Genomic DNA, 27,648 nt, shown 5'->3' with positions numbered 1-27,648 from the left:
GGTAGACAGTGAGCCGGCAAGGACACAGCCCTCTCCTTTCTGTACCAGTCTGTCATTGTTAGTTCTCTGCAATTTATACTTGTATTTTGTATGTCGCCCTCGCTTATGTACAGCACCATGGAATAAATAATAAAATAGTCCTAGGGATATCCAAGCTGTTCTCTACAGTGTGGGTAGGTATCCAAGTTTTATGTATGTAATCTCTCATACAGCACAGTATATAGTGTATCTAAGTGCTTTTTTTTACGCAGTATTCGTGTACCCAAACTGTTCTCCCTATAATTCACTGCACAGCTGTCATGCATCTGGGTTCAAAACCTTGAGCCTGTGCATTGTGGTCGGCTTCTCTGTCCACTGAGTCACAGAAGATACACTTTTTATCCAGGTGTCTAGTTTGGGTATCCTTGCTTCGTTCTTTTTAGGGTAGCAGGTGTTTTCATTTACTCACCCTCCGTTTTTTTTTTGAGTAGGAACGTGAAGCACTCGATGGACTTCCAGGCAGCATAGGTCAGAGTTGCCATTGTCTAGTCATTTGTTTTTAATGTGTTACCTATTTTATCCGAGTGAGTTGTTAGACTATCATAACAACAGCGTGGGTAAGTATCCAAGCTTTTCTCTATATCTATATATATAATTGTCTAAGGGGCACTTCCGTCTGTTTGTCTGTCTGTCTGTCACGGATATCCCGAGGCCGCGACCAATCAGCGATGGGCACAGTCCGGCCGCAAATTCGCCCCTTCCTACTCTCCGTCAGTGCCCCCTCCAGTCAGCGCTCACACAGGGTTAATGGCTGCATTACACCGCGCTCTCGCAAGACCGCTACGTCATCATCTCGCGACACCACAATGCACTCTTGGGACTGGAGCACGCGAGGAGCATCGGTAAACGCCTGGGCTGGATCTGGGGGCCGACGGAAGGTGAGTATATAATACTTTTTTATTTAAATTCTTTTTTTTAACAGGGATATGGTGCCCACATTGCTATATACTACGTGGGCTGTGTTATATACTACGTGGGCTGTGTTATATACTGCGTGGGCTGTGTTATATACTGCGTGGGCTGTGCTATATACTACATCACTGTGCTATATACTACGTGGGCTGTGTTAGACACTGCATGGGCTGTGTTATATACTACGTCTCTGTGCTATATACTGCGTGGCTGTGGTATATATTACGTGGCTGGGCAATATACTACATCGCTGTGCTCTATACTACGTGGGCTGTGTTATATACTACGTGGCTGTGCCATATATTACGTGGCTGTACAATATATTATGTGGCTGGGCAATATACTACGTGGGCTGTGTTATATAGTGCATGGGCTGTGTTATATACTGCGTGGGCTGTGTTATATACTAAGTCTCTGTGCTATATACTACGTGGCTGTAGTATATATTACGTGGCTGTAGTATATATTACGTGGCTGGGCAATATACTACATCGCTGTGCTCTATACTACGTGGCCTGTGTTATATACTGCACGGGCTGTTATATACTATGTCTCTGTGCTATATACTACGTGGCTGTGCTATACACTACGTGGCTGTGCAATATATTACTTGGCTGTGCAATATATTACGTGGCTGGGCAATATACTACGTGGCTGGGCAATATACTACGTGGCTGGGCAATATACTACGTGGCTGGGCAATATACTACGTGGCTGGGCAATATACTACGTGGCTGGGCAATATACTACGTGGCTGGGCAATATACTACGTGGCTGGGCAATATACTACATGGCTGGGCAATATACTACGTGGCTGGGCAATATACTACGTGGGCTGTGCTATATACTACGTGGGCTGTGTTATATACTACGTGGGCTGTGCTATATACTACATGGGCTGTATGCTACTTGGCTGTGCTATATTTCTCTGCTGTATCTGTGCATCATGAATCGTGGTATGTGTTAAAGGGGGGGACCCACTGAGACTCTTTCGCCAGGGGCCCTCAAAAACCTGGAGCAGGCCATGGCTTCACCGATTGTTCACGGCCGCGCGTGACCAATCAGCGACAGGTGCAATCCGGCCGCGAATTGGCGCAGAATTTGAACCACACTTCGCTAATTGGACACGCCCGGCCTGCCGAATCCTGTGTATAAATTGCATTATTCTGAAAACTTCATAAATAAACTACATACATATTCTAGAATACCCGACGCGTTAGAATCGGTCCACCATCTAGTAATCTCATAAACAGCACAGAATAAAGTGTATCTAAATGCTTTTTTCTAATGCACAGTGTTAGTGTATCAAAACTATTGGCTATCTAAACTTTTCTCTACATAATCTAATACACTTCATACTGTGCTGTTTATCTAAAACCTCTCTAGATTGGATATTCCAACTATGCACTGAAGGCACTTCGCACTAAATGATCGTTGGGCACATGTCATCTCTAAATAAATGCTTCTTGACTGGGCACAGGCATTAATGATTGTGCCAAATTGTAGTTTTTCCTGCTTCCATTAACGATAGAAATCTGTCGTAACTTGGTGTGACTCCCGTCTAATAAGTCAACCATGTTGTGCATGTTTGCCATTTTGCTTGGTGCAGACTGACAGCAGCATAATGAAACTCCTAAACAAATAATGGCATAACACAGCAGCCATGTGCTATATTCTCTGGTGTAACTGCAATTTTCTGGCCAAAGAGGAACCACTGTGGGAAAGGCAGCAGCAGATTAAGCCAAGGATGAGAAGGTGTAGAAAAACAATGACCATTTTCTTAAAAGACAGCAACGGTTTTCAAAATCGGTCTGATTTCTTCCCCGACTATCATACAAAGAAGTACGGTATATAAAATAACTTTAAAAAAAAAAAAAGATGTGATCCAAGGAAATTACACATCCCACCTACTGGTGAGTATCAAAACCAGGAGACGCAATAGAACAGCATATAAATAGTTTACAATCACTATACTAATAGAGAACAGAAGATTATATATACAATCTCTAGATGAAAAAAGTAATTATGAAAAAAATACAAATTCCCCCAAAATTTAAAAACCAAAACACATTTCTGAAAAGGTTTAGGAGGAAATTATTTTTTTCTTTCAGAATTATTAACTTTTTCATCTAGAGCTGAAATCTATTCTTTATTTGCATTGTGATTGTAAACTATTCATGTTGCTCTATTGTGTGTCCGTGTTATTATACTCACCGGTAGGCGGGACGTGTAATTTCTTTGGATCACAGCTTCGTTTTTACGTGGTTGATAGCTGAGGAAGAAATCAGATCAATTTCGAAAAGTGTTGCAGTCTTAAGAAATTTGTTTTCCTACACCCTCTTATCCTTGCCTTCATCGTGACATCGCGCACCACAATTTTTTTTTTCTTCTAGTTTTATGCCACGCTATCCCCCCATAAAGGACTATAAAAATATCACTAAATAAAAAAGGTCTACATAAAATAAAATAATCGGGAGAAGCGGGAGTAAAATGCAAGATTAACGGGGCACTTTTGCCCAGGTGACAGGTCCTCTTTAAAAGAATAATTTTGGAGTCAAAATTTGTGCCACAAGTCGATGACTTCTTATAAAACCCTAGAAAGTGTGAGCGGTAGGGAAACTAGATGGAATGGCTGTGACTGCCCTCTGTGTACGACACTGCAGAATCATGAGGCTGCTGTACAAATATGTGAAGAATGTTGCATACATTTCCATAGGACATTGGAGATTTTTTTCTCACCAGGTTATCATTAGACCTGAAAAACATAACTAGCTAAGAGCGTCACCAATTGGACTGTTCAGGAATGTCAGGTGTTGGCGTGTCATTAGTGTCACCTCCGCTGCTTTACTAGTGTACACACCTGTAATTTTAGCAGTCTTCTCTTCCTGGTTAACTCTATTCTCCTCGTCATCCTCGTTGTCTTCCTCAAAATCATCCAGGTTTCCTATGTCCGCTTGCTTCATGCTCATCAGACTGGCCAGACTTTGCATGTCTTCATCCCTGAAAGAAAGCCACCACAAATCCTTGCCATTTACACCTTCTCATAAATAATAATGACAGCTTCATCAATACACAATTTGCTCAAGGTAGAGAGGAAAAATAGTCTTGAATCGGAGCCCGACAGCACGATTGCAGCCAGGTTTGCTTTCTCAAATGCTTCAAAGTTTCATAGAAAACAGTTTAATGATCCAACCGGGGAAGAAAATATTCCGATGACCCCAGGCGGCTTCTTCTTGCACTGTCCTGGTGATTGAAAGTAGCCTTTCCTGGTGTACACACATGGGAGAGACCTGTCAATCACCTGTAATGAACTAGTCACGTCTCCGCCTTTGGTCCGAGGTCAGAACCCCTAACTATATGCTCTATGACACTTTGGAGCGTTAGAGACAAGCATACCCGGATGTCATCGCGTAGCCAGGCTCCGATTCATACTGCCTGTGGTTTGGGCAGCATGAATCAAATCACAGGTTCTCTTTAATAGCTCTATCATGGTGCACAAAATTGAGAAGAAAAAAAAAGAAGTCTACTTCCCTCCAAGACACACCACTCCTCTAATCTCCCCACTGTCTCTCCTGACTCTTTTAAATGAGTTGTATCTAGTATTGAACTAACCAGTAACACTAGACACGACTATGGGCAGGTGTATCACAGATTCTGGAAAAATTATAAACTCCTTTTTGGGAATTCCTGACAACCCCATAACACATATTGTAAATAATATTTGTCAATTTTTATTTATTGTCAATTCCAATATTCCTTCTGTATCAGTCCTTCATGGTTTTCACAGTCTCTGCTTACTATCAAAACCTCTTCACTGTTTGACCCTTTTCTGACACGTGACTTCAAGTACCTCTTAATGGAGAAGGCTCGGGAGCTGAAACTGCCCAATATCTAATGGAGGGGTGTAGCCTTTCTGGCACCATTCGCTCCCCGGTGTTACTGTAATAGCCACCAGCACGACCATGTCGGTATAACCTCTGAAACCATTCCTTTCCAATTAAAGTGTTGCAGTGTATTTAATAAGCGATCAAAGGTTCACGTCCACTAAAGGGACTAAAAACAGTGGATTTAAAAAAAAAAAAAAAAAGATAAATAACCAAGAAGTTTATATCTTTCCCCCTTTTCCTGTACCGGTAATTAGTTAGTTCTTTTTAATAAGCATGTTTGATGTCATGGAGTCTGTAAAATTATTCACTCTGTACAGTGAATAATTACAATTTAAATTAATAAAAAAAAACCTTCAGAATTGGTGTTTTTCATTTTCTTCGTCTCCCCCAAGAAAAGTAATAAAAGATTTTAATTATTAAAGCCAGTAAAGTAAATACAAAAAATATATAAATGTGTTAGTTATCGACATAATCGTGCTGACGGTTACCAGGTCAAGTGGTACAAATAAAACCCAAGCAACACTGGAGAATTTTTGTTTGTCTCTATTTTCACTATTTCACCTCACTTACAATTTGTTCCTGTTTTTTTTCAGTACATTACTTAAAAAAAAAATAATAAACAACAACAAAAAAAAAACCAAAACTGGAATTCACCCCACAAAAACAATCAAAACAAAACAAAAAAAAAACACGAGGTTTATGAAAAACGGGGACGCAAAACAAAAGTCCAAAAGTAAAAATTGAATGCTATGGGGAGGGCTTATCTCTCGCGGATAAAAACATCTCCTGGTTATGTGAAGCACTGGAATTCCACACCCATAGCCCCATCAAATCCGCTAACGTTCTACATGCAATGAATGTGAAGAAATTTCTGTAACCCCATGCATCTTATTTTTGTAGATTCCAACTGGAAAAGCTGAAAATGAGACTCAGTAAATGAATATATGGCTAATCCTCATGTGAATCCATGGTACATCCACCGCTAAAATCTGAGAATCAGCCTGCTATGGTAAAATACACATCGGATTTGTCATAGGAAAATCCAAAAATTGCAAATATAGGAGTAAGGAGTTTGCACCTGCGCATTATGTGACCAGGGCAGATTTAATCCATTGGAAGTGAACAATGACAGCAAGCAGAGATCTACAAAACCACGATGAGGAGGAAAACAAGAGGAAACTATATTACAAAACCATAGGCCATGCTTTTCTAATATGTCCTGTAGGCATTTGGAACAGATTTATACATTTTATTCCATCAGCTTCATTATTTGCTTATACATAGTTTTCATCTCAAAAAGAAGAAAAACCTCAACTAACAGAAAACAATTTCATACGTTCATATTAATCAGACGTCTGCATTCAGAGGAGCCGTCATTGTACCGAATGGTTACAAAGCAGGGGCGCATTTGTATTGTGCAATATGCAAGAAAGATTATTATTACGCAGCAGGGTTACAGTACTGGCTATTTGTAAAAATATCTGTCACTGACGCCCAAAACAGAAAAAAAAATGTTTTCATATATTCATTTTATTTTATTTATTTTTTATTAAGAGAAATTATCTATTTCGGAAAGGCAACAAATAATACCCTATCTGCATTTTGATGGCTTCCTCGCAATTTAATGATATATTTCTGTAATTGGCATTCCGTACAATTCACACTCACAATGTGTACTATAGTGTTGCGGATTAACACTGGACATTGAAATAGACTTTTCTTTGCCTCCCAAGGAATCCGCACATTTTAATACCCGTGGAGATGATTGCAGGATAGAATACAATTAAATGTTGTCAGGCAACAAAACTGAACTTTGGTAATGTGGCAACAAAGAAGGAAGATAAAAGAAAGAGAAAAAAGGGGATAAAAAGAAATGAATGGATTACAAAAAAATAAAAAATATAGCAAATCTACAAATTAAAATTCAGTAGAAAGGTCCAAATTTCTTCTTACAGTAATTGTATGCATGCCCCCACCCCCCTCTTCGGAAAGTCAAAACAGCCCCTGCTTAGAAAATGTCATTGCCCTACATTAACATTCCATTAAGTGTACTAACAGCTGGTGCTCCAGAACATCTATGGGAACACGAAACATTCACAAAATACCTCCAATTAACACAGCCAGTTCTCCGATCATTGCTTCCCTGGCAAAATCCATCTTATACCAAGTACAATAACATTGAAAAGCCAGACTGGCATCAGAATAAGACTTACGTAGCTTTGCCCTCTCTGAGGAAAATGCAAGATAAGGAGAACTGCAGAGTGGCGGATACAACCTTCTTGGATAGGGGTTTGAATTTTAGCTTGACGTCAGTTTGGGTGGGCATGGGACTTGCGTATTGCTTCATGTTGATGTTGCTGGTGGCAAGTGCTTTCCGACGACCGGATGGAGATTCCTATAAAAAAAAAAATATATGTATATACGTAAAAGTATGAAAATTTACACCACCACTCTTGTACCACATAACAATTATTCAACCACTAATGATCGGCGTTGGCTTTTATGACTGGCAAAAAAAAGTTGTCACAACCCTAAACTAGGTCTTATTCTACAGCTGGTTTCACACATCTGACATCCACGGTTGGGTCCAGACCATGAGCAGGTCTCCTGTCCCAAGTTCAACAGCCTCATAAGCATACATAAAGCTGTTGAACTTAGATCAGGAGACTGCAGCCAGGCCTGACATCGAATGGCGGTGAATGTCTGAGGTAGCCACAATTAGTTTTTATGCTTGGACATAAATAAAAGATTAATAAAGCCTTACTTCTTGGGTCTAATTACAATACAAGATTATCGACAACCGACAGCTCTCCCCCAACTTCCCCATACACAATAACACTTGGATTGTTTGAGCTCCTATGTTCTCTCGGAGAGATGAGTCCAGACTCCTCTGGCAGCAACTTACTGTCCAGAGAACAAAAGGATCGGCTATCGGAAATCCAACAGGCTGGATTTATTTCTCTGACATTATCTGACGAGTCTCCAATACATTTTAGATTGTTAGCCGATCCCACTGATATCAAGTGGGTTCGTCCTACTATGGGGTAAAGCCATATGGCATATTTGTCTGACAGGTGTGTGGCCCACTCCATACACTTTATTGGAGAGGTGGCCATATTTGTGTGCTGCCCTCTCAATTCAAGTATGTGAGAATGACAGGATAAGCCGAACAATTCTCACTTGGCATTTTACGTCAATCCCTAAGGATTCAAAAGAGGTGATTCTATTGAAGTCTATTCAGGTCATGAGTCCCACATTCTCAAAATATGTGAGGGTTCTAGTTTTGGGACCCAGACACATGAAGACCCTAAATCTGGAAGATGGGAATCCCAGTTTAAGATATCTTATCATATACCATTGCAGTGATAGGTAAAATTATAAAATTATACAAGTTTACACTTTCACGCAACATCAAATTTCCTGCAACGTTTCAAGGTGAAATCTGCTTAAATTTTATGCAAATATAATAGAAGTCCCCACATTATAATTAAATCTCTCCATTGTTTCGCTTGGTTATGTAATATGACCACTTCCATTAGTGTTAAGGAAGAGGTATTCTAATGTAAACACTTAATGGGATCATAAACCAGTTTTACGAGTCTGTCATTAGTTCCAATATTAATATAAGGTGAAGAGTTCAATTTGTCCAGAAATGAGAACAGTCTGCCATTGTGGAGCACCCGGGGAGCTCGTACCGTCCGACGTCGCCTTTGAAGATGTACAGTCTGTTGGGTGCTCCGGCTATGTAAGGTCGTGGAGCGATACACCTGGGGTCAGGGTGAGGTGCACTGCACCTAATAGGTCAAATTATAACTTTGTAAAGCATCGAAAAGTAAAAGAAAGAAACAAGACATTATCATGTTTGTTCGATTTTTGACACAATTTCACAGCTTTAAGTTAAATTAGATTTTCCACTTCCTTAAACGTAAGGTATGAAGAAATATATACTGTATGTACCACACCTCGATCATTATAAATGTCAGTGCCAGGGCATATTAGCAGGCACGCCTTGCATGGCAGCCAAGGACTTTAAAAAAAAAAAGTCAGTGTAAATCACCCAGAAAACAATAAGGGAGTTATAATTGTAGAGCAAGTTTGGGCACGTTACGAGCCATTTTGATAACAGGAAAGCCTAATATGGTACTTCTGCCGACCCAGACAATTCTAATCACTGCCCGAAATAAAAAGACATGGGCATAACTGGTAGAATCTTGGTTCCTTCATCTCTACTACTAGAGTGATTGACAGCTCCGCAGCCCTGGTCATCTTAAATGGTGAAGTCTTAGAAGAGTCAAGAAGTCCAGTTTGACCTGTGAGGAGGACAATTTTTCTCTTACTTTACACCCAGGGAATAGTATTCACTAGAACAGAAATTGAGTCATCTGAAGAAGTCAATTAACTGGAACAATAGGTTAAACAAGGCAGCCAGTTCACATACTCACTGGAAATGGAGGTGAAATGTGTTACTCAACATGACTAGATGACAACACAATTACCCTCAGTAGAAGACAAGTCATGACCCGCAATACCTCAGGTCTATGATGACTTTTTTAATTGGGGCATGCAACACATTTTGCAAATAACACTCACGTTAATCAGGGCAGGCTGAAAAATGAAATGACTCAATCAGCAAACCATACCGGGACTTTGTTTTGTATAAAACAGAACAGTAATATTTACCATAGTAACTATATCTATCGTATATCTAATGGTGTTACTTCTTTTTCTAAATACATATTACACACAAAGCTGCGCCATAAACGTAGGGTATGTTCACACTGAGTTTTTGGATGTGGTATTAACTTTATTATGGGGTGTGGCAATGTTTTTCAGCTACAAAGGCACTGAAAAACAGGATTAAAACTACAACAAAATTGTGCATTTTGCCACAATTTACAACTGGAAAATTTTCCAACGCTTTTTCTACTACGTGTTAAAAAAATCCCCAGAATAAAACATGATGTGCACTACTGATACATTTTCTTACTCAAATAAATGCAAAGTTTATTTAAAGTTTATTCGAAGCATTTTTGATTAAGATTTCAGTGTAGGATCAAAAATGGCACAAAAAAACCCAAAAACCTCTGTGTGAACATATGCTAAGAGCACTGAAGTAATGGCGTGGTGCACACAGCAAGCTAGTCCTGAGCTCTAGGCACCCAATGTGCTGTATGGAGTATCAGAAGGCACCACATTCTTTCTTAGATTAAAGGGATTTTCTCATGTTGCATCTTCAGGAGCGCACCGCTTCCCTGCCTCCCCCTGGCTGCCGGGTGCGATATGCTCCTGAACATTGACAGATGAGATCAGCTGTAATTCAGGACAAATAAAAATCAAAACTGTCACCATTTTGTAGTAGATTTCAGCAATGATTCATAACCCTAGCATCTATAAATTTACCCAGAAATGTAGGGACTCCACTGTCTTGTCTTGTAATTGCCACTAAAAAAATTATTATAAAACTACATGATCTCCTACAGTATAGGGAGCCTGTGTGGTGCAAATGTCAATACCTGTACCCGTGACTGTAGGAGAGGCTCATGGCAATGCACACTAGGATTGTTATGAAGAAAAACTAGGCTGCAATTTATCCATCTTGAGACTGTATAGGAGTTTCAGGATGGTGCTTTGTAGGTGGACTGGGCATGCACTTAGGGTGGAAGTGTGTGAGCAGGTCCCCCTGCTCACACCAGCACATGTCCAAGCCTGTTTTCAGTACGCCAATGACCATCTGGATCAGAGGTGTCAAACTGCATTCCTCGAGGGCCGCCAACAGGTCATGTTTTCAGGATTTCCTTAGCATTCCACAAGGTGCTGGAATCATTCTGTGCACGTGATTAAATTATCACCTGTGCAATACAAGGAAATCCTGAAAACATGACCTGTTGGCGGCCCTCGAGGAATGCAGTTTGACACCTCTGATCTGGATGATCCAGAGGAAGCATGGGAGAAGGTCATGTGGTCAGATGAGACCAAAATAGAATTTTTTGGCATCAACTCTGCTTGCCGTGTTTGGAGAAAGGATGAGTACAACCCTGAGAACACCGTCCCATCAAGCATGGTGGGAGAAAACATCATACTTTTGGGGTTATTTTCTCCAAAAGGGACAGTATAACTGCACCATATTGAAGGGAAGATGGATGGGGTCATGTATATTGAGATTTTGGCCAACAACCTCCTTCCCTCAATAAAAGCATTGAAGATGGGTCATGGTTGGGTTGTAAAGCATGACAATGACCCAAAACGACCCAAAACAGACAGCCAAGGCAACTAAGGAGTGGCATGTAAGAAGCATTTCAAGGTTCAAGAGTGGCCTAGGCAGTTTGCAGATCTGAACCCAACAGGAAATCTTTGGAGGGAGCGGAAACTCAATGTTACCCAGCGACAGCCAGAAACCAGAAAGAAGAGCTGTAGGAGTGGGTCAAAATCCCAGCTGCAGTGTGCGCAAACTTGGTCAAGAACTACAGGAAACATCTGACCTCTGTAAATGCAAACAAAGGTTTCTGTACCAAACATTAAGTTCTGTTTTTCTATTGTATCAAATACTTATTTTATGCAAATTAATTATGTAAATAACATACAATGTGATTTTCTTGATTTTTCCCCTTTTTTTTTTTTTAGATTCTGTCTCTCACAGTTGAAGTGTATCTATGATAAAAATTACAAACCTCTCCATTCTTTGTTGGAGGGAAAACGCACAACATCGTTAGTGTATCAAATACTTATTTTCCCCACTGTAGCTTTGGTAGGAAAGTCATTGGAAATATAATTTAGAGGTGTCAGGAATCTCAGAATGTAAATGATAACAGACCATATAGATGGCTGCAGAAGGCTAAAGGGGAGCTTGAAAAGAAAAAAAAAAAAATAACGGAGTTATTGGGAACAACCATATATATATACCGTATATATTTTTTTGTGTGCTTGGAAAACACTTTAAATTAGGCAATTTAATACCCGTATTTGGAGCAAAAAGCAATTTTAAGAAAATATATTTATCATTCCTAAATGCAAAAAGAATTCTGACCTTTATAAGAGGGTTTGCAGCATTATAAAACTTGAACTCTTCTCTATTCTAGGTGTGAGATCTTCATAAACATATTATGCTTTCGAAGAAAAAAAACCCCTCTAATTTCAAGTCTTGGGGGGTAATTCAATAAGACTGGCGTTGTGCACACGTTAAGTAGTCTGTCTTACAGTGTTTTTCATGTCTTTTTTACTTTTCTATCTGACATCTTTAATAATATTGTTCTGCTTCCATGTAAAATGCCATCATGGGAGCCAAGTCTTGTAGAGAGCAAAACTTATTGTAACCATGAAACGTAAAATCCCCCCTCACATCAGCACTTCATCTGTCATTTTCTCAACTTCCAAATTAATCCTTTGTTAATATTAACATGGTGAACATGACAGTAGACCAGACAAGTATTGTCATTACACCTTAAGTATTCCTCCGCTTTAACTCAAAACCCTAACTTCCAGCATGGAATAAAAAAAAAAAAAAAATAGGTTTGTGTCAAAAATTCAAAATTTTGAATTATTTTTTTTGTGATCTACAGCTCAGGTGACCATTTTGCAAATGCCAGCACCAACCATTTTAGCATGTGTCCAAATATCCAAAGTAATGCGAAGTAATATCCACTTAACAATAACTGATGAGGCTTTTTATTACAAAACAAGAAGCAAAATGTTGAAAACCTTACATGGCTGTGGGTCCATGCACAACCCACAGGCTTCTATTACAAGTTCTCAAAACTTGTACGCCAACTCCGAGGCCCTATGTTCAAGCAATGCATTATATCCGGCACCCTACGGCCATCAAAGCATCTTTCACAAAGATTAGCAATCACTTTTATTTCTCAAGTTAGGAAATAGGCAATATGTGAATCTGGTCTTCAAAGGCCTTTGAATTTTCTCGTAGTGAATTATCTTTTTTCGGAGAGATGTGTCATAAACAAAAGGGCTTCCCACCTCCACCCATTAAATAGAGCCAGGTTGTGAATAGTAGAGAATAATACACCAGACAACTCCATCATTTTCTTCCATGTAACCAATTCAATTGAACATAAAAGCTTCGTAAGGAGGTCCTTCAGGTTGTCTATAAGATCCTCACATTGAAGAGGTTTATATTGTGAGTTCATTTACTCATTTCATTTGTATTCACATTGAGTGGTGGCGTTCTACAAGAGGGTGGTGGCTCGTCACCGAGTATATACCCACGAGAACGTATCTGGCAAGGAACACCAGATATAAGAACTGTCGGGGGCGAACGTCTCTTCATCAATGTGAATGCCCGAGCAGGGACCCCCAACTATGCGCATTCAGAAGGTTTCATAATAATGGACGATTTCTAGGTTATCACAATGTGTCCTTTGTGCATGGCTCTGCTGTTAAATCTACTCATCCTAGACAGATGAAGGACTTGACGAAAAATGGCTGTCTTTGCTGTATGTAAGAATATCAGTTTATAGACGGATCACATACTCACCACCGAGGGGTAACTAAAACTTTGTAAAAAAATGAATTCAAGGTGAACAAACACTAGACCACATGTATAAGAAAGACCAAAATGGCCAACCAGTCATGAAGGTATAACATCGTACATGGAGAACATCTGAAGAGCTCACACACAGGGGTCTATTCCCCCCTGACACTTGTCATTACATACTTCAACCTCCAAAAAAACAAACAAACAAAAAAACAATAGAAAAAACAAACTTCGCACGTCTTGTTTTTCTCCCCTTTGGAAATTGGATGGGTGCAGGTTGGACCTCTCTTAACCCACCTTTGGAATATTGTACAATACAGTGTGATTAGCTGCAATGAGGACACATTCAAAATACTAAAGTCGCCTTTTTTAGCAGCTTTTTTATTTTAAATTGAGCACTTATAAGTGAGCAAATGTCACACTCAGACCTTATTCAGACGTCTGATTTTCTCACTCCGAGAAAAATGGACCGATTATTTGGATCAGACTGTGATCAGAGTTGTCTGAATGTCATCATTTTTTTTTCTGACAGTTCATGAAAATCAGACCGGCACTTAGGTTTCATGAGTGAAGTACGATTTTTATCACGGGCTCCTAGACTTGCCGATTTTGATCCGACCGTCAGATGAAAATCGTACAGGTCTCTGCGATTTTCCACTGACTGATCGGCCCATGAAAAATCAAGGACATGTCATTTGGTCCCACAGTCATTCATTGGTAGGAGTACTATCCGTAAAAACCATCTAAATGAGTCCTAAGAGAAAGATTCCACCAGGTCTAAAGATGTAGTTGCATTGTATGTGTGGTGCGCCTATCTACCACTCACACAAGATACATACCACTACATCAGAAACCAAACAGGACCTATAGAGCAGAATTTATTAGGACTGTCATTTCATACTTCAGCCTACAAGTAAGTTCACATTAAGCAATTTTTTTATATTTTTTTCTAATGAGTGATGCAGACTTTTGGCAGCAGAAAACTGCAGAGGAAATTATCTGCATTTTGGTGCGGTTCTGATGCTTTTATTGGCGCCAAGCAATTCTTATCTCAGTGGGAAAGGAACTGCAGTTAAACGCTTTAAGAACTTTTATAAAAAAAAAAAAAAAAAAAAAGGCAAATCTCATACATTTTGCCATTGCTATAAAATGGTGCTTCTTTTCCATGCGGACTGTTGGTCCGTTAAAGACCCGTCCAGTTAAATGCTCTGGCCACTTTTCTTATCACTTGAAACAAAGAAAAAAACAAAGTGCAATTTTTTGAAACCATAAAAGTGATACATTCCCAATATTTTTTAAGCACAAAAATGGTAAAAAAAACCAAACATTGTAGTCCACTTTTGTGTCTGAAAAAATTGCGCTTCATTTCTACATATCACAAGCAAAAAAAAGGGGGGAAAAAAGGCACACAAAAAAAAAAAGAAAGAAAAGGATTTGGACTTTATAGAAAATGTTACTTTATTTTGGCTGGAGGCCAATCTGTATATGGCCCATACTGAGTTGTATAGGTTTCCTAGTGGTGTGGACGAACAGAGGGACAGGGCTATGGATGAACAGAGGGACAGAGCTATGGATGAACAATGCTATGGATGAACAGAGGGACAGTGCTATGGATGAACAATGCTATGGATGAACAGAGGGACAGTGCTATGGATGAACAATGCTATGGATGAACAGAGGGACAGTTCTATGGATGAACAATGCTATGGATGAACAGAGGGACAGTGCTATGGATGAACAGAGGGACAGTGCTATGGATGAACAGAGGGACAGTGCTATGGATGAACAGAGGGACAGTGCTATGGATGAACAGAGGGACGGTGCTATGGATGAACAGAGGGACGGTGCTGTGGATGAACAGTGCTATGGATGAACAGAGGGGCAGTGTTATGGATGAACAGAGGGACAGTGCTATGAAATAAAAAACAAAAACACCATTGTTTCCGTTTCAAGAATTTCGAAAACGCTCTAAATTTCTGCTGCTGTAAATCGTGGAGAAAATTAAGGTCCACTTTGGCCATAATGGATTGAAGACCGGATCTGTAATAAAATCTACCTTTAGCCCGAAATCTAGGGTGGAAAATTTAAAAGGGAATCTCGCAGGACGATTTTACTAATCAGACTAACGTTATGTCTGCATAAGTCCTATAACAATAAAAAACCACATGCAGACGATCCTGGAAGTAGCCGTTGAGTGCACTGGCACTCCCACTGCACTGGCACTCCCCCTGCACTGGCACTCCCCCCTGCACTGGCACTCCCCCCTGCACTTTAAGCGTAGAAGTCACATGCAAATTAGCCTGGAAGTGCACAGGGCAGTGTCGGTGCACTCACTGGTTCCTTCTTTGATAATTTGCGTGCTACTTCAAAGCTTGATTTCTCAGCACTGGCACATGGGATATGGTTTTTACTAGGACCTATACCACTGGGTTCAGCAGTAAAATGATCCTGCCTGCAGAACACAGCACAGTGCTGAGCTGGGGTAGTTGTCACCACCTGACACCCTCATAGTGTGGGATTTTCAGTTACGGGTGGAAAGTCCTGCTATATCCAATGCGACAATCAGGGCAGACCGGCTCACAAAACAGACTCCGATATGGCGGACACGACTCCTCTCGAAGTGACATTATTTACAGCCAATTTCCATTTGAAAAGCAGAATATTGATCGGCCTTACACTTTACATCCCAGACCGTGGCCTGGTACATGAGCAGGATGCATTGTGTGCCGCATGAATGGGGTGCTAGCAATGATTTGGGCGCAGGAAAACACTCCAAGAAGTGGATCTAAAGGATTCCATTACTCAGCAGTTCAGCCGGTTCCTCCTGCATGCTCCCCAACATTACGCATTCACGGAGCATTGTTTGACACACTGCCATGTTGATGATAAATTGCAACCTACAGCTCAAATAATTCTAGCCATGGATTAACATTTCAGAGGCAGAGCCACAGATTATGTGTGTGGATCTTGAATTTCATCAGCCCCCCTGGCACAATAGGCTTATTCTTCCCATTTTCCTCTATTTTCTCATGAAGGGTCAGGGAAGCTTAGCTTGGCTGCTGCATCCATCTCATTTCTACCAGATACCTTACCGGCCATACTTCCAGGCACATGCTGCGCCTTGTCCCGAATACGCCTGGAAATAGCGATCAAAGGCTGCCATCTGCTGGCCTCCAGCAGGATAACACCGCGCTCACTTTTAGAATGCTGCGTGGCAAGTTTATTTAGAAATTGGCTCATTACTTTCTTTGGGCTCATTGAGATATCAGTTGCTTTTTTTCCTCGTGCGAAAAAATGGTCCAAGTTTTACTAGTGTTTTTGTTCGAATTTTATCAGAATGTAATCCGCATTTCATCCGTTTTTCTTAGATGAGAAGAAAAAAAAAAGTTTTTCTACCTTCAACTACCTAGCAGCCGATTTTCTCACTGACCTTGCATTGACAATTTTGATCATCATTTGGACCAATTTTGGACATGTCGCCACAGTTTTGCGCAACTCAGTAAAAAAAATAAATAAAAAATTGGACGTGTGAACAGCCCCACAGACTTCATGAGATATGAGGTCTATCCAGGAAAAACACAGCTAGCACGTGCGCGCTAAAACAGATCTGAATGAGACCTTAGATTAGATGTTACATGTTATTAAGGACGTTTGAGGCTCTCACACATTCATCTACTGCCTCATCATGGCCTCAGGGGCTTGTCCTGGTCTTCCACCATGCTATAGCTTCCAGCACTGCTTATTTACAATAGATATTTTAAAGGATTTTACTACATGATCTGAGGGTAGTATGAGGTAGACACTGATTTCAGCGATGTGTCACTTCTTAGGCTGCGTGCTGCTTCAATACAATGAGTGTTTTATCAGCAGGAGAGCAATGTGTGGGATACCAGGACGACGGCCGTTTCCCGCGGCTGTGCTTCTACGGGTCACGCAAAACGGCCGTCGTCCTTGTATCCCACACATTGCTCCTCTGCTGAAGATTTCAATAAACTACGGATTTTACAGGACGGTGAGTGCCATCCCACTCTTTCTTTATTCATGGACTTTTGGTGATGTTTTCTCTGGATTGAGCACCTGTACGTCCGGGCATGTCACCCCACAGCTGGGATGGTTGATTTGGCGGTGCAGCAGTGCGGATTGTTTGTTTCTTTACTATTGTTATGCAGTAATGTGTATTGTCTGTACAAGTCCCCTCTAAATTGTAAAGTGCTGCGGAATATGTTGCGCTATAGAAATAAAATTATTATTATTATTATTATTATTAATATTAAAAGTCCTGACCCCAAGTACAAGGATCTAACAATACCAAATAGTTGAATGTAATCTGTCATCTACACGTGGTGTGACATCGCTAATGGGTTGATTGTCCATTATGTCCTACAAAAGACATGACTGGGAAGTTAATAACTATAAGGGCAGGGTCAGAAGGCCGTTTTCTCCACATCACAGACAAATGGTCTGATGATTCTGATCAGAGTTTGCTCAAAGCGACTTCCGTTTTTCTCAAACGTGGAGAGCAAAAAAAACAACAACGGGTTCTTCACCTTCTCCATTCTGGAACTCTGTGAAAATCTTGCATTGCTAATATTGGTCCTACACGCGGATCAAAATTGGACGCGTCTCGGATTTTTTCGGCAGTAAACATATTGGACATGTGCACAGCCCACGGAATGACTTCTGTACGAGTGCTGTCCATGAAAACTACGGATAGCACTCATACAAGGAAATGGTTCATGCCCACGAGCCCTTAAGAGTAGTGATGAGCGAATATACTCGTTACTGAAGATTTCCTGAGCATGCTCGGGGGTCCTCCGAGTATTTTTTAGTGCTCGGAGATTTCGTTTTTCTTGCCGCAGCTGAATGATTTACATCTGTTAGCCAGCATAAGTACATGTGGGGGTTGCCTGGTTGCTAGGGAATCCCCACATGTACTTATGCTGGCTAACAGATGTAAATCATTCAGCTGCGGCAATAAAAACTAAATCTCCGAGCACTAAAAAAATACTCTGAGGACCCCCGAGCATTCTCGAGAAATCTCGAGTAACGAGTATATTCGCTCATCACTACTTAAGAGTTCACAGCCTTTAAAGCATGGTCACATGGGGGATTTGTTTCCACAGCAGAAATCGGAAGCGGACCTTGGCATTTATGAAGCCGGTTTGCGGTTTAAACTGGGCAGGAATCATCTATATTTGAAGGGGCTAAAATTCTGCGTAACTGGCCGTGTGAACAGCAACATGGATTTCCTAAATAAAACAATAAAAATTGGTTTGTCGTCAGTTTTCAAATGGAATGGCAGAAAAAAAAAACCCTTGTTGGGAACAAACCTTCAGAGTCTGGTGAGAATAAAAAAAGATTCTTAATGAATGATTCATGGTGACACCCCCAATATCGTGAGACCCCGGGGACATCCCACACCGGGTCACATCTTAGTCATAGGAAGGCTAAACATGGCCGCACACTATATAGACATGTGAAAAATTCACATTTTTATCTGGGTGTCTCGATTCAAGTACAGACCGGAAAATACTGAAGCCACTGGTCTCCTGACCGAAACTGGTCAGCCTCATACATGCCTATGAAGACGTAGAGGTGCGGTCAGAAGACCCACGGCCGGGACCTGAATCATGGATGTGTGAATGCGCCCTTAAGAAGATGTCGCTGAACAATGATCATTTCAAAAAATAAATAAAAATAGCCAAAGCCAAAATGTATTTAAAAAGTAAGTAAAAGTTTTGCCATTTCCTTCCGTTGAAAAAATAAAGACACCCCTAAGGCTTTGTTCATATACGACTGCATGTCTCACGGCGGTTCAACAGCTACAAGACACGCGGGGATTTCCTGTTGGTTAAGCAATCCCTGTCAACCAGCCGTGAGACATGCAGCCGCGGGGACCAGAACATATTTTACTAGCATGACGAAGACATTCGGTTAGCACCCGAGCATGCTCAGATAACACCTTATCCAAACACGATCGTTCATCACTAGAGTGCACCTCTTAATGAATTTGGGAATCTTATTCCTGCATGGTCCCTTATACAGACCGTGGTATGAAATGAAAGTCTCAGGGAATCCGGGCCTTTGTAGGTTTAGAACATAATGGAGAAGATTTATCAATACTGTCATTTCAATAGACAGAGCAAACTTAGATTAGACAATCTTAAAATGCACCAAATTTATCAAAGTTGTTCATGACGGTTGATAAACCTGGCTCCTGATGAGACTATCTAGTCTAAGTTTTACCTCACCTATTACTTCACTAACATTGTGCCTGAAATTTGCCAGCATCGACGACACTTCTGCGGATTCCAAAGACCGTATCCATAGAAGTAACCACTAGGTGGCAACGTATCACACATGTATAAAGATATACAGTGAAACTAATGATGACCAAACTGAGAGAAAATCAAAGTCGCCAAATTCTCCCTCAAAAATTTGATTTGCGTCAAATAAATTTGCCCGGCCAAAAACTCACTAATTGCCTAGAAAATGAGAGAGCGAGAGAAAAAGTGTGAGGCCGGATATTATACACCTGAGGGGGCAGGGGGGCTGTGGGGGGGGGGGGGCGAGAGGTCAGTTATTATACACTGAGAGAGCTAGGGACCGGATGTTATACACTGGTCGGCGAGGGGCCAGATGTTATACACTGGGGGGCGAGGGGCCGGATGTTATACACTGGGGGGCGAGGGGCCGGATGTTATACACTGGGGGGGCGAGGGGCCAGATGTTATACACTGGGGGGGCGAGGGGCCGGATGTTATACACTAGGGGGGGGGGCGAGGGGCCGGATGTTATACACTAGGGGGGGGGCGAGGGGCCGGATGTTATACACTGGGGGGGCGAGGGGCCGGATGTTATACACTGGGGGGGCGAGGGGCCGGATGTTATACACTGGGGGGCGAGGGGCCGGATGTTATACACTGGGGGGGGCGAGGGGCCGGATGTTATACACTGGGGGGGCGAGGGGCCGGATGTTATACACTGGGGGGGCGAGGGGCCGGATGTTATACACTGGGGGGTCGAGGGGCCGGATGTTATACACTGGGGGGCGAGGGGCCGGATGTTATACACTGGGGGGCGAGGGGCCGGATATTATACACTGGGGGGGGGGGGGGGCGAGGGGCCAGATGTTATACACTGGGGGGCGAGGGGCCGGATGTTATACACTGGGGGGCAAGGAGCTGGATGTTATACATTGGTGGGACGAGGCGCCGGATGTTATACACTGGGGGGTGAGGGGCTGGATGGTATACACTGGGGGGACGAGGGGCCAGATGTTATACACTGGGGGAAGGGGGGCGAAAAGCCAGAAGTTATACACGGGGGGACGAGGGGCTGGTTGTTATACACAGAGGGATGAGGGGCCGGATGTTATTCACTAGGGGGGCAAGGGGCCGGATGTTATACACTGGGGGGACGAGGGGCTGGATGTTATACACCAGGGATCGAGGGGACAGATAATACATACTGGAGGGCAAGGGATCAGATGTTACACACTGGAGGGCGAGGGGCCGGATGTTATACACTGGGGGGTGAGGGGCCGGATGCCTTTTGCAGTGAGAAATAAGTATTTGATACTTAGTGGCAAAACCCTTGTTGGCAAGCACAGCAGTCAGACGGTTTGTGGTTGATGATGAGGTTTGCGCACATGTCAGGAGGAATTTTGATCCACTCCTCTTTGCAGACCATCTCTAAATCATTAAGATTTTGAGACTGTCACTTGGCAACTCGGAGTTTCAACTTCCTCCATACGTTTTCTATGGGATTAAAGTCTGGAGACTGGCTAGGCCACTCCATGACCTTAATGTGCTTCTTTTTGAGCCACTCCTTTGTTGCCTTGACTGTATGTTATGGGTCATTGTCTTGCGGGAAGACCCAGCCATGACCCAATTTTAATGTCCTGGCGGGGGGAAGGAGGTTGTCACTCAGGATTTTACAGTACATGGCTCCATCCATTCTCCCATTGATGCGGTGAAGTAGTCCCGTGCCCTTAGCAGAGAAACACCCCCATAATATGTTTCCACCTCCATGCTTGACAGTGGGGACGGTGTTCTTTGGGTCATAGGCAGCATTTCTCTTCCTCCAAACACGGCGAGTTGGGTTAATGCCAAAAAGCTCAATTTCTGTGTTATCTGACCACAGCATCTTCTCCAAATCAATCACAGAATCATCCAGGTATTCACTGGCAAACTTCAGACGGGCCTGCACATGTGCTTTCTAGAGCAGGGGGACCTTGCGGGCACGGCAGTATTTTAAACCTTTACGGCATAATGTGTTAGCAATGGTTTTCTTGGTGACTGTGGTCCCAGCTGCCTTGAGATCATTAACAAGTTCCCCCCCCCCCCGAGTAGTTTTAGACTGATCTCTCACCTTCCTCATGATCAAGGATACCCCATGAGGTGAGATTTTGCACGGTGCCCCAGATCCATGTCGATTGACAGCCATTTTGAATTTCTTCCATTTTCTTAGGCTGCTTTCACACTTGCGTTTTTGTCTGCAGCGTTTTTTGCACAAAAAACGCATGCGTTTTTTTCCCTATATTTAACATTGAAAACGCATGCGTTTTTTGCACATGCGTTTGGTCGCGTTTTCAAACGCATGCGTTTTTTGTCTGCATGCGTTCATTTTCAAAAATGCTACCTGCAGTATTTTCTTGCGCGTTTTTTTGCCGCGAAAAAACGCATGCGTCGCGGCAAAAAAATGCATTGTTGTCTATGTAAACGCATGCGTTTTTAAGCACATGCGTTTGTTTGCGCTAAAAACGCATGCGTTTTTATAGAAAAAAACCAGAAAACACACTGAAAAGCCACCCACCACCATCAAGGTGATAAAGGGATCCAAACCCTAACCCTAACTCTACCCCTAACCTCACCCCTAACTGTTTAATGAACATTTTCTGACAGTCATATTGCCACGTATTTAAGTGCCACGTATCACGTATTTCAGTGCCACGTATGCCACGTGCCACGTATTTAAGTGCCACGTGCCACATATTTAAGTGCCACGTGCCACGTATTTAAGTGCCACGTGCCACGTATTTCAGTGCCACGTATGCCACGTGCCACGTATTTAAGTGCCACGTGGCACATATTTAAGTGCCACGTGCCACGTATTAAAGTGCCACGTGCCACGTATTAAAGTGCCACGTGCCACGTATTTAAGTGCCACGTGCCACGTATTTAAGTGCCACGTGCCACGTATTTAAGTGCCACGTGCCACGTATTAAAGTGTCACGTGGCACATATTTAAGTGCCACATGCCACGTATTTAAGTGCCACGTATTTAAGTACCACATATTTCAGTTGCACGTATTTCAGTGCCACGTATTTCAGTCACGTTTAGGGTTAGGGTTAGGGGTAGGGGTAGGGTTAGGGTTTTCTTGTTTTTTCTTGTGTTTTCTTGTGTTTTCTTGTGTTTTTCTATAAAAACGCATGCGTCTAAAAAACGCATGCGTTTTACCGCGTTTACATGCGTTTTTCACACATGCGTTTTTTTAAAAAAACGCATGCAGACAAAAACGCAAGTGTGAAACCAGCCTTACTATTGCACCAACAGTTGTCTCCTTCTCACCCAATGTTTTACTTATGGTTTTGTAGCCTATTCCAGCTTTGTGCAGGTCTATGATCTTGTCCCTGACATCCTTATAAAGCTCTTTGGTCTTGCCCAAGTTGTAGGGGTTAGAGTCTGACTGATTAGTTGAGTCTGTGGACAGGAGTCTTTTATAAAGGTGACTATGTAAGATAGCTGTATTTAATGCAGGTAACGAGTTGATTAGGAGCAACTGGTCTGTATGAGCCAGAACCCTCAATGGTTAGCAGGGGATTAAATACTTATTTCTCACTGCAAAATGCTAATAAATTTATAGAATTTATACAATGTGATTTTTTAAGTTTATTTTTGATATTCCATCTCTCAATGTTAAAATTAACCTGCCCTTAATATTATAGACTGTTCATGTCTTTGTCAGTGGGCAAACTTACAAAATCAGCAAGGGATCAAATACTTATTTCCTTCACTATAGATACTTGGACTTTGCAAATATCAGTTTTAAGAATATTTGACTCCATAGTCAGCAGAAAGGTCTGTATAGTTATAGAAAAAGTCGCTATGCAACTGTAAAACTGGTATGTTGCTTGCAGTTCACGGTGTGCAATTTTGGGTTAAGTGTTGTGTAAAATATGGGTACTCCTAGTCCAGACACCAGCTGCCTGGATTCAAAGTAAAATGCTATAGCTGGGGTCCCATATTGTGCCACAATGCTCCCACTGACATATTAAAAATGGATTCCATAAAAATCTTAAAATTACCTTTATTTCTCCCAGGAGCCGCCGGCTTTCAGTCATGCAGTCATCACTCACAGCACTGAGAGCTACAGCAGTAAGGATAACCCAGCACTTTGACTGATAGCTGGCTCTGAACTAATGTACTGCTGAGCCGGCTGTCAGTCATAGTGTTGAGGTATATCAACAGCAATCTTTCACAGTTTATCCCCGCCTGCATAACTGAAAGCTGGTGGCTCCCAGGAGAAAGAAAGTTAATTTTTCAGTACTGTGGCTGGGCACCTTCATAACCTGAAGTTTAGCCGTATATCTGTATGTTAATAGCGTTATTGGACCTGATAGGTTCCCTTTAAGGATTTGCCAACTTTAATTTAATTTAATGAGCACATGGGGAAGCTAAGCAAAAATTAAAAAACAAGAAATAAAATAAAAAAGGGCACTGATAAAAATAATTCGTCATCTCAATATCAGAACTAAAAAGCGTTTTTGTCATTATTTGAGTCACAGAACAAACCCACAGGAGACATGGACAGACATTCTGCATTACGGAACCATTACGGACGACATTCATGCTCCGTCCTAAAGCTGCTGTCAGCATCTCATCCACAACGTATGCCAGGAGAAAAACTGCTATTCTCACTGATATTCTTCACCACTGCACAGAATTATACAGGGCAAAAATATGGGCACTTATCATTTTTATCCACTAGATGGTGCTGTTATACCATTTAATACATTTTAAGGCGTTTAGTGCAGAATGACAATTACTTTTATAACATATTTTTATATAAAGCTAATATAATACTAGACACAGACTCATCCATGCTCTTCTGAAAAATAAAATAATTATATAAAAAAAAAATATCAAAAATAAAAATAATAAAGCAACTATAGAGAGACTGAATAGCCTTATCGTGCAAGTCACAACTAATCTCAACTAATCGAAATAATAGAGGGGCAGCCGTGGTCCCATACTGATCACATTGTGATGATGTAGACCCTGTTGGATATCCCTTGGCACACGGAAGTGGGTAGATTACTTTTTTATACACTATGGTAAATATATTTTACTTACATTTTCTATTACGAATGTCCATTCTTTGTCTTCAAACTCTTCTGCATGGGGGTCCTAGGAGACACCATTAAGAACCAAGCATATTATTATAGAGGGATAGCATGGATGTTCCCTCTCTAACTACATTGCACACGGACTGGTGACACATCAGGACAATAAAGCCACAGGGATGAGTTCTGGCGTTACACCCACTATGGGGTCCGGTCCGTATACTCATCCCTTAGAATGGACAGGTACATATTTTGTAGTACAGTCCCAGAGAACCCCTTCTAGGACTCTAAATTGGGTTATATGTGCACGTAAACTTACATTTAATTTTCTGATCTGAACACATCAATGAAGAAGTGGGCAACAAGTAAAATAAAAAAAATGCCTGACCTCTTCTAGAACCAGTCCCGCATTGGTCCACAGGTTGTGACTGCAGATTACAGCTCCACTGAAGTTAATGGGGCTCAGAGGAAAAACCACACAGCCTATAGAGTGCAATGGTTACCTGAATGAGGGCAGACATATCTTTCCCATTGTCATAGATTAAGTGGATTTCTATTGAATTGGGCCAAGTACGATATATACAAATTGTCTCTTCAGAGAGGAAGAGGATTAGAACTCTAGCGCCACCTATTGGAAGTAGCAATCCTAACAGTCAATATCGACCCTTTTTGGTGATTTTTGGAAAAATCACTCAGCCAAACCAGATCTTTGCACTGACGAGGGGCAGTACCCCGAAACACAGTGTCTGCAAATTGAGATTCTGGTTTGGCTTTTATCCTAAGTCATGTGACAAGGCTCGTTAAAGGGTCGACACTGACTCTTAGGATGGCTACTTCCAATAGGTGGCACTAGAGTCCCAGTTCTCTTCCTCTCTGAAGAGACAATTTGCATATTTCCCAGAGGAGCATTGCGGCTTCAAGTCTCCTCACCTCGGCATGCTTAACATGTCACTCTCCGCAAGGAGAAACGATAGTTCTATGTGTGTGTGCAGTCCTTAGATTGAAGATATGGTTGCGTCACCAGTCTGAACCGTCCGTGCTCTCATCATTGCTTCTCCAGCATAGGAGGAGCGCAGGGGCACTGAGGCTGCCTTAATCTAGTGCACAGCGCCTGGCCTTGGAGACCGGCCACCACTGATAGACTGCAGAGGTGGCCGGAGAGCTAGGCAATGAGCAGTAACCTAAACATTTTTAAATCCCTCTGTTCTTGAGAATGGAGATGATCTTTAATAACGGGTAGATTACAAAGTTGCGCGATTTGACAAACACTTTACAATTCTACCCTCTTAAGAAGTTGAGACAACCCTTTAAAGAAGTCCATTTGCAGATCCATTTTGGATACGTCTATGTAGAACGCAAAAAATCTGCGGAACTGCAAAGCTGAAAATCCCCAGAAATGATTGACTTTCTGTGGATTTAAGGGGAATCTGTCAGCAGGATTTCATCCCCCCAAACTATGAATATGTGCATGCAGCTCATTCAAAGAAAACTGCAGCAAAACCTTTACAAGGCCATTCTATTCCTCCATTAGTGAGAAATCGGGGTTTGGATTAAAATGAAAGTGAGGCGAAGACCTATTTATAGATCTGAAGCCTCTGTCACTCCAGCTCTATTTCCCGCCCAACACCTCCTCTTCCTACTTGACTGTCGGCTCCTGAAGTCACACAGCATTAAGGCTGTCAGTCAATCAGGAGGAGGAGGCTTGGAGGGGAATAGAGCTGGAGTGACAGAGGCTTCAGTTCTATAAATAGCTCTTCGCCTCATTTGTATATTAATCCAAACACTGATTTCTCAGTAACCGAAGAACGGACTGGCCATGTAAAGGTATTACTGGACTTGTCTTTGCTGTCCTTGTCTGCATGAAAATATAAATAGTTTGGGGTGTGAGGCCCTGCTGATACATTCCCTTTAAAATCAGCACAAGTCCTTTTCTGTGCCTAAACTTTTTCATAGTGTGTGGATGAGACTTGGTAAAACCAGATACACTTTGCTGCAGCTGTAAATGCGTTGCAAACAAGGCATGTGATCATACACGTACAGTACACTTACCTTAAAGAGGGTCACAGTGATTTCAACATTTTCAGGAACAGGCCACACCACAACCCCACGATAGGGGTTCTTTATACCGGGCTGCCAGCTATGTGCCTGCAATACAACACGACACAGTGTAACTGATCTAACTGTAATACCGTAGAAGCAGATACTAAAAAGACAAAGCACACAAACTACATTTCCAGAAGATTATAGGAAATAATTTGCAGACATAGTCCAGTAAGTAAAGGTTTGCTAAAGTTTATCACAGGAGTGTTGATAAATGTATGATTGTTGTGGATCCAACCACCATGACCTCCACAGATAACACCTAATATCTTTCTCCTTCTCATCACGCTTCCTAAAGCTCAATGTGGACAAAACCCATTTCATCTATAAATGATATCATGTTTTCTCTTGTTCTGCAAGTCCGCAGCCTCGGCGAACCCTCAACTCTGCCCAGTCCTTCAAACAAACTCTTTTCTCTTCTTGCTGCCTGCAGCTCAAAAACATTTCTAGAATCCATCAACCCTGACTCTATTACAATGTTAGTGCATGCCCTCATCATCTCCCACCGTGACTACTGCAATATCCTCCTCTATGGCCTCGCTGCTAAGACTCTCACAACTCTCCAGTTCTTCATCAATTCTGGTGCTTGACTAATCCACCTCTCGTTTCGCTGCTCCTCCACTTCTCCCTTCTGCAAATCCCTTCATTGGCTTCCAATTCCGCAACATATCCAGTTCAAACTACTAACGCTGACCGACAAAGTCGTCCATAATCTGTGTCCACTGTATATCCCCAAGCTAATCCCCCGATATCTTCCAACATGTAATCTCTGGTCCTCTAAAGACCTCCTCTCCTAAACATTGATATGTTCCTCACCAAATCACCTCCAAGACTTCTTTCGAGTATTCCCCAACCTCTGAAATTCTGTGCCCCAAAC

The 27,648-nt window shown here is 41.8% G+C and overlaps 1 protein-coding gene across 7 annotated transcripts in view; it reads right to left on the bottom strand.

The window, feature by feature from the left end:
- Positions 1-27,648, bottom strand: part of EHBP1 (EH domain binding protein 1) — a 480,146-nt gene that overhangs the window by 326,709 nt on the left and 125,789 nt on the right. For all 7 annotated transcript variants that reach the window (XM_077282492.1, XM_077282487.1, XM_077282490.1 and 4 more), the window contains exons 4-7: positions 26,721-26,816; positions 24,682-24,735; positions 7,052-7,233; positions 3,812-3,951 (exon numbers count right to left, since the gene is read on the bottom strand). In XM_077282492.1, coding sequence (XP_077138607.1) covers positions 3,812-3,951; positions 7,052-7,233; positions 24,682-24,735; positions 26,721-26,816 — 472 coding nt within the window. The remainder of the gene's footprint in view (positions 1-3,811; positions 3,952-7,051; positions 7,234-24,681; positions 24,736-26,720; positions 26,817-27,648) is intronic.

The sequence above is a fragment of the Ranitomeya variabilis genome, chromosome 2, assembly GCF_051348905.1.
Source record: "Ranitomeya variabilis isolate aRanVar5 chromosome 2, aRanVar5.hap1, whole genome shotgun sequence".
Classification (NCBI taxonomy): domain Eukaryota; kingdom Metazoa; phylum Chordata; class Amphibia; order Anura; family Dendrobatidae; genus Ranitomeya; species Ranitomeya variabilis.
The sequence above is the reverse complement of the archived record's forward strand: the minus strand, read 5'-3'. Positions and strand labels throughout refer to the sequence as shown.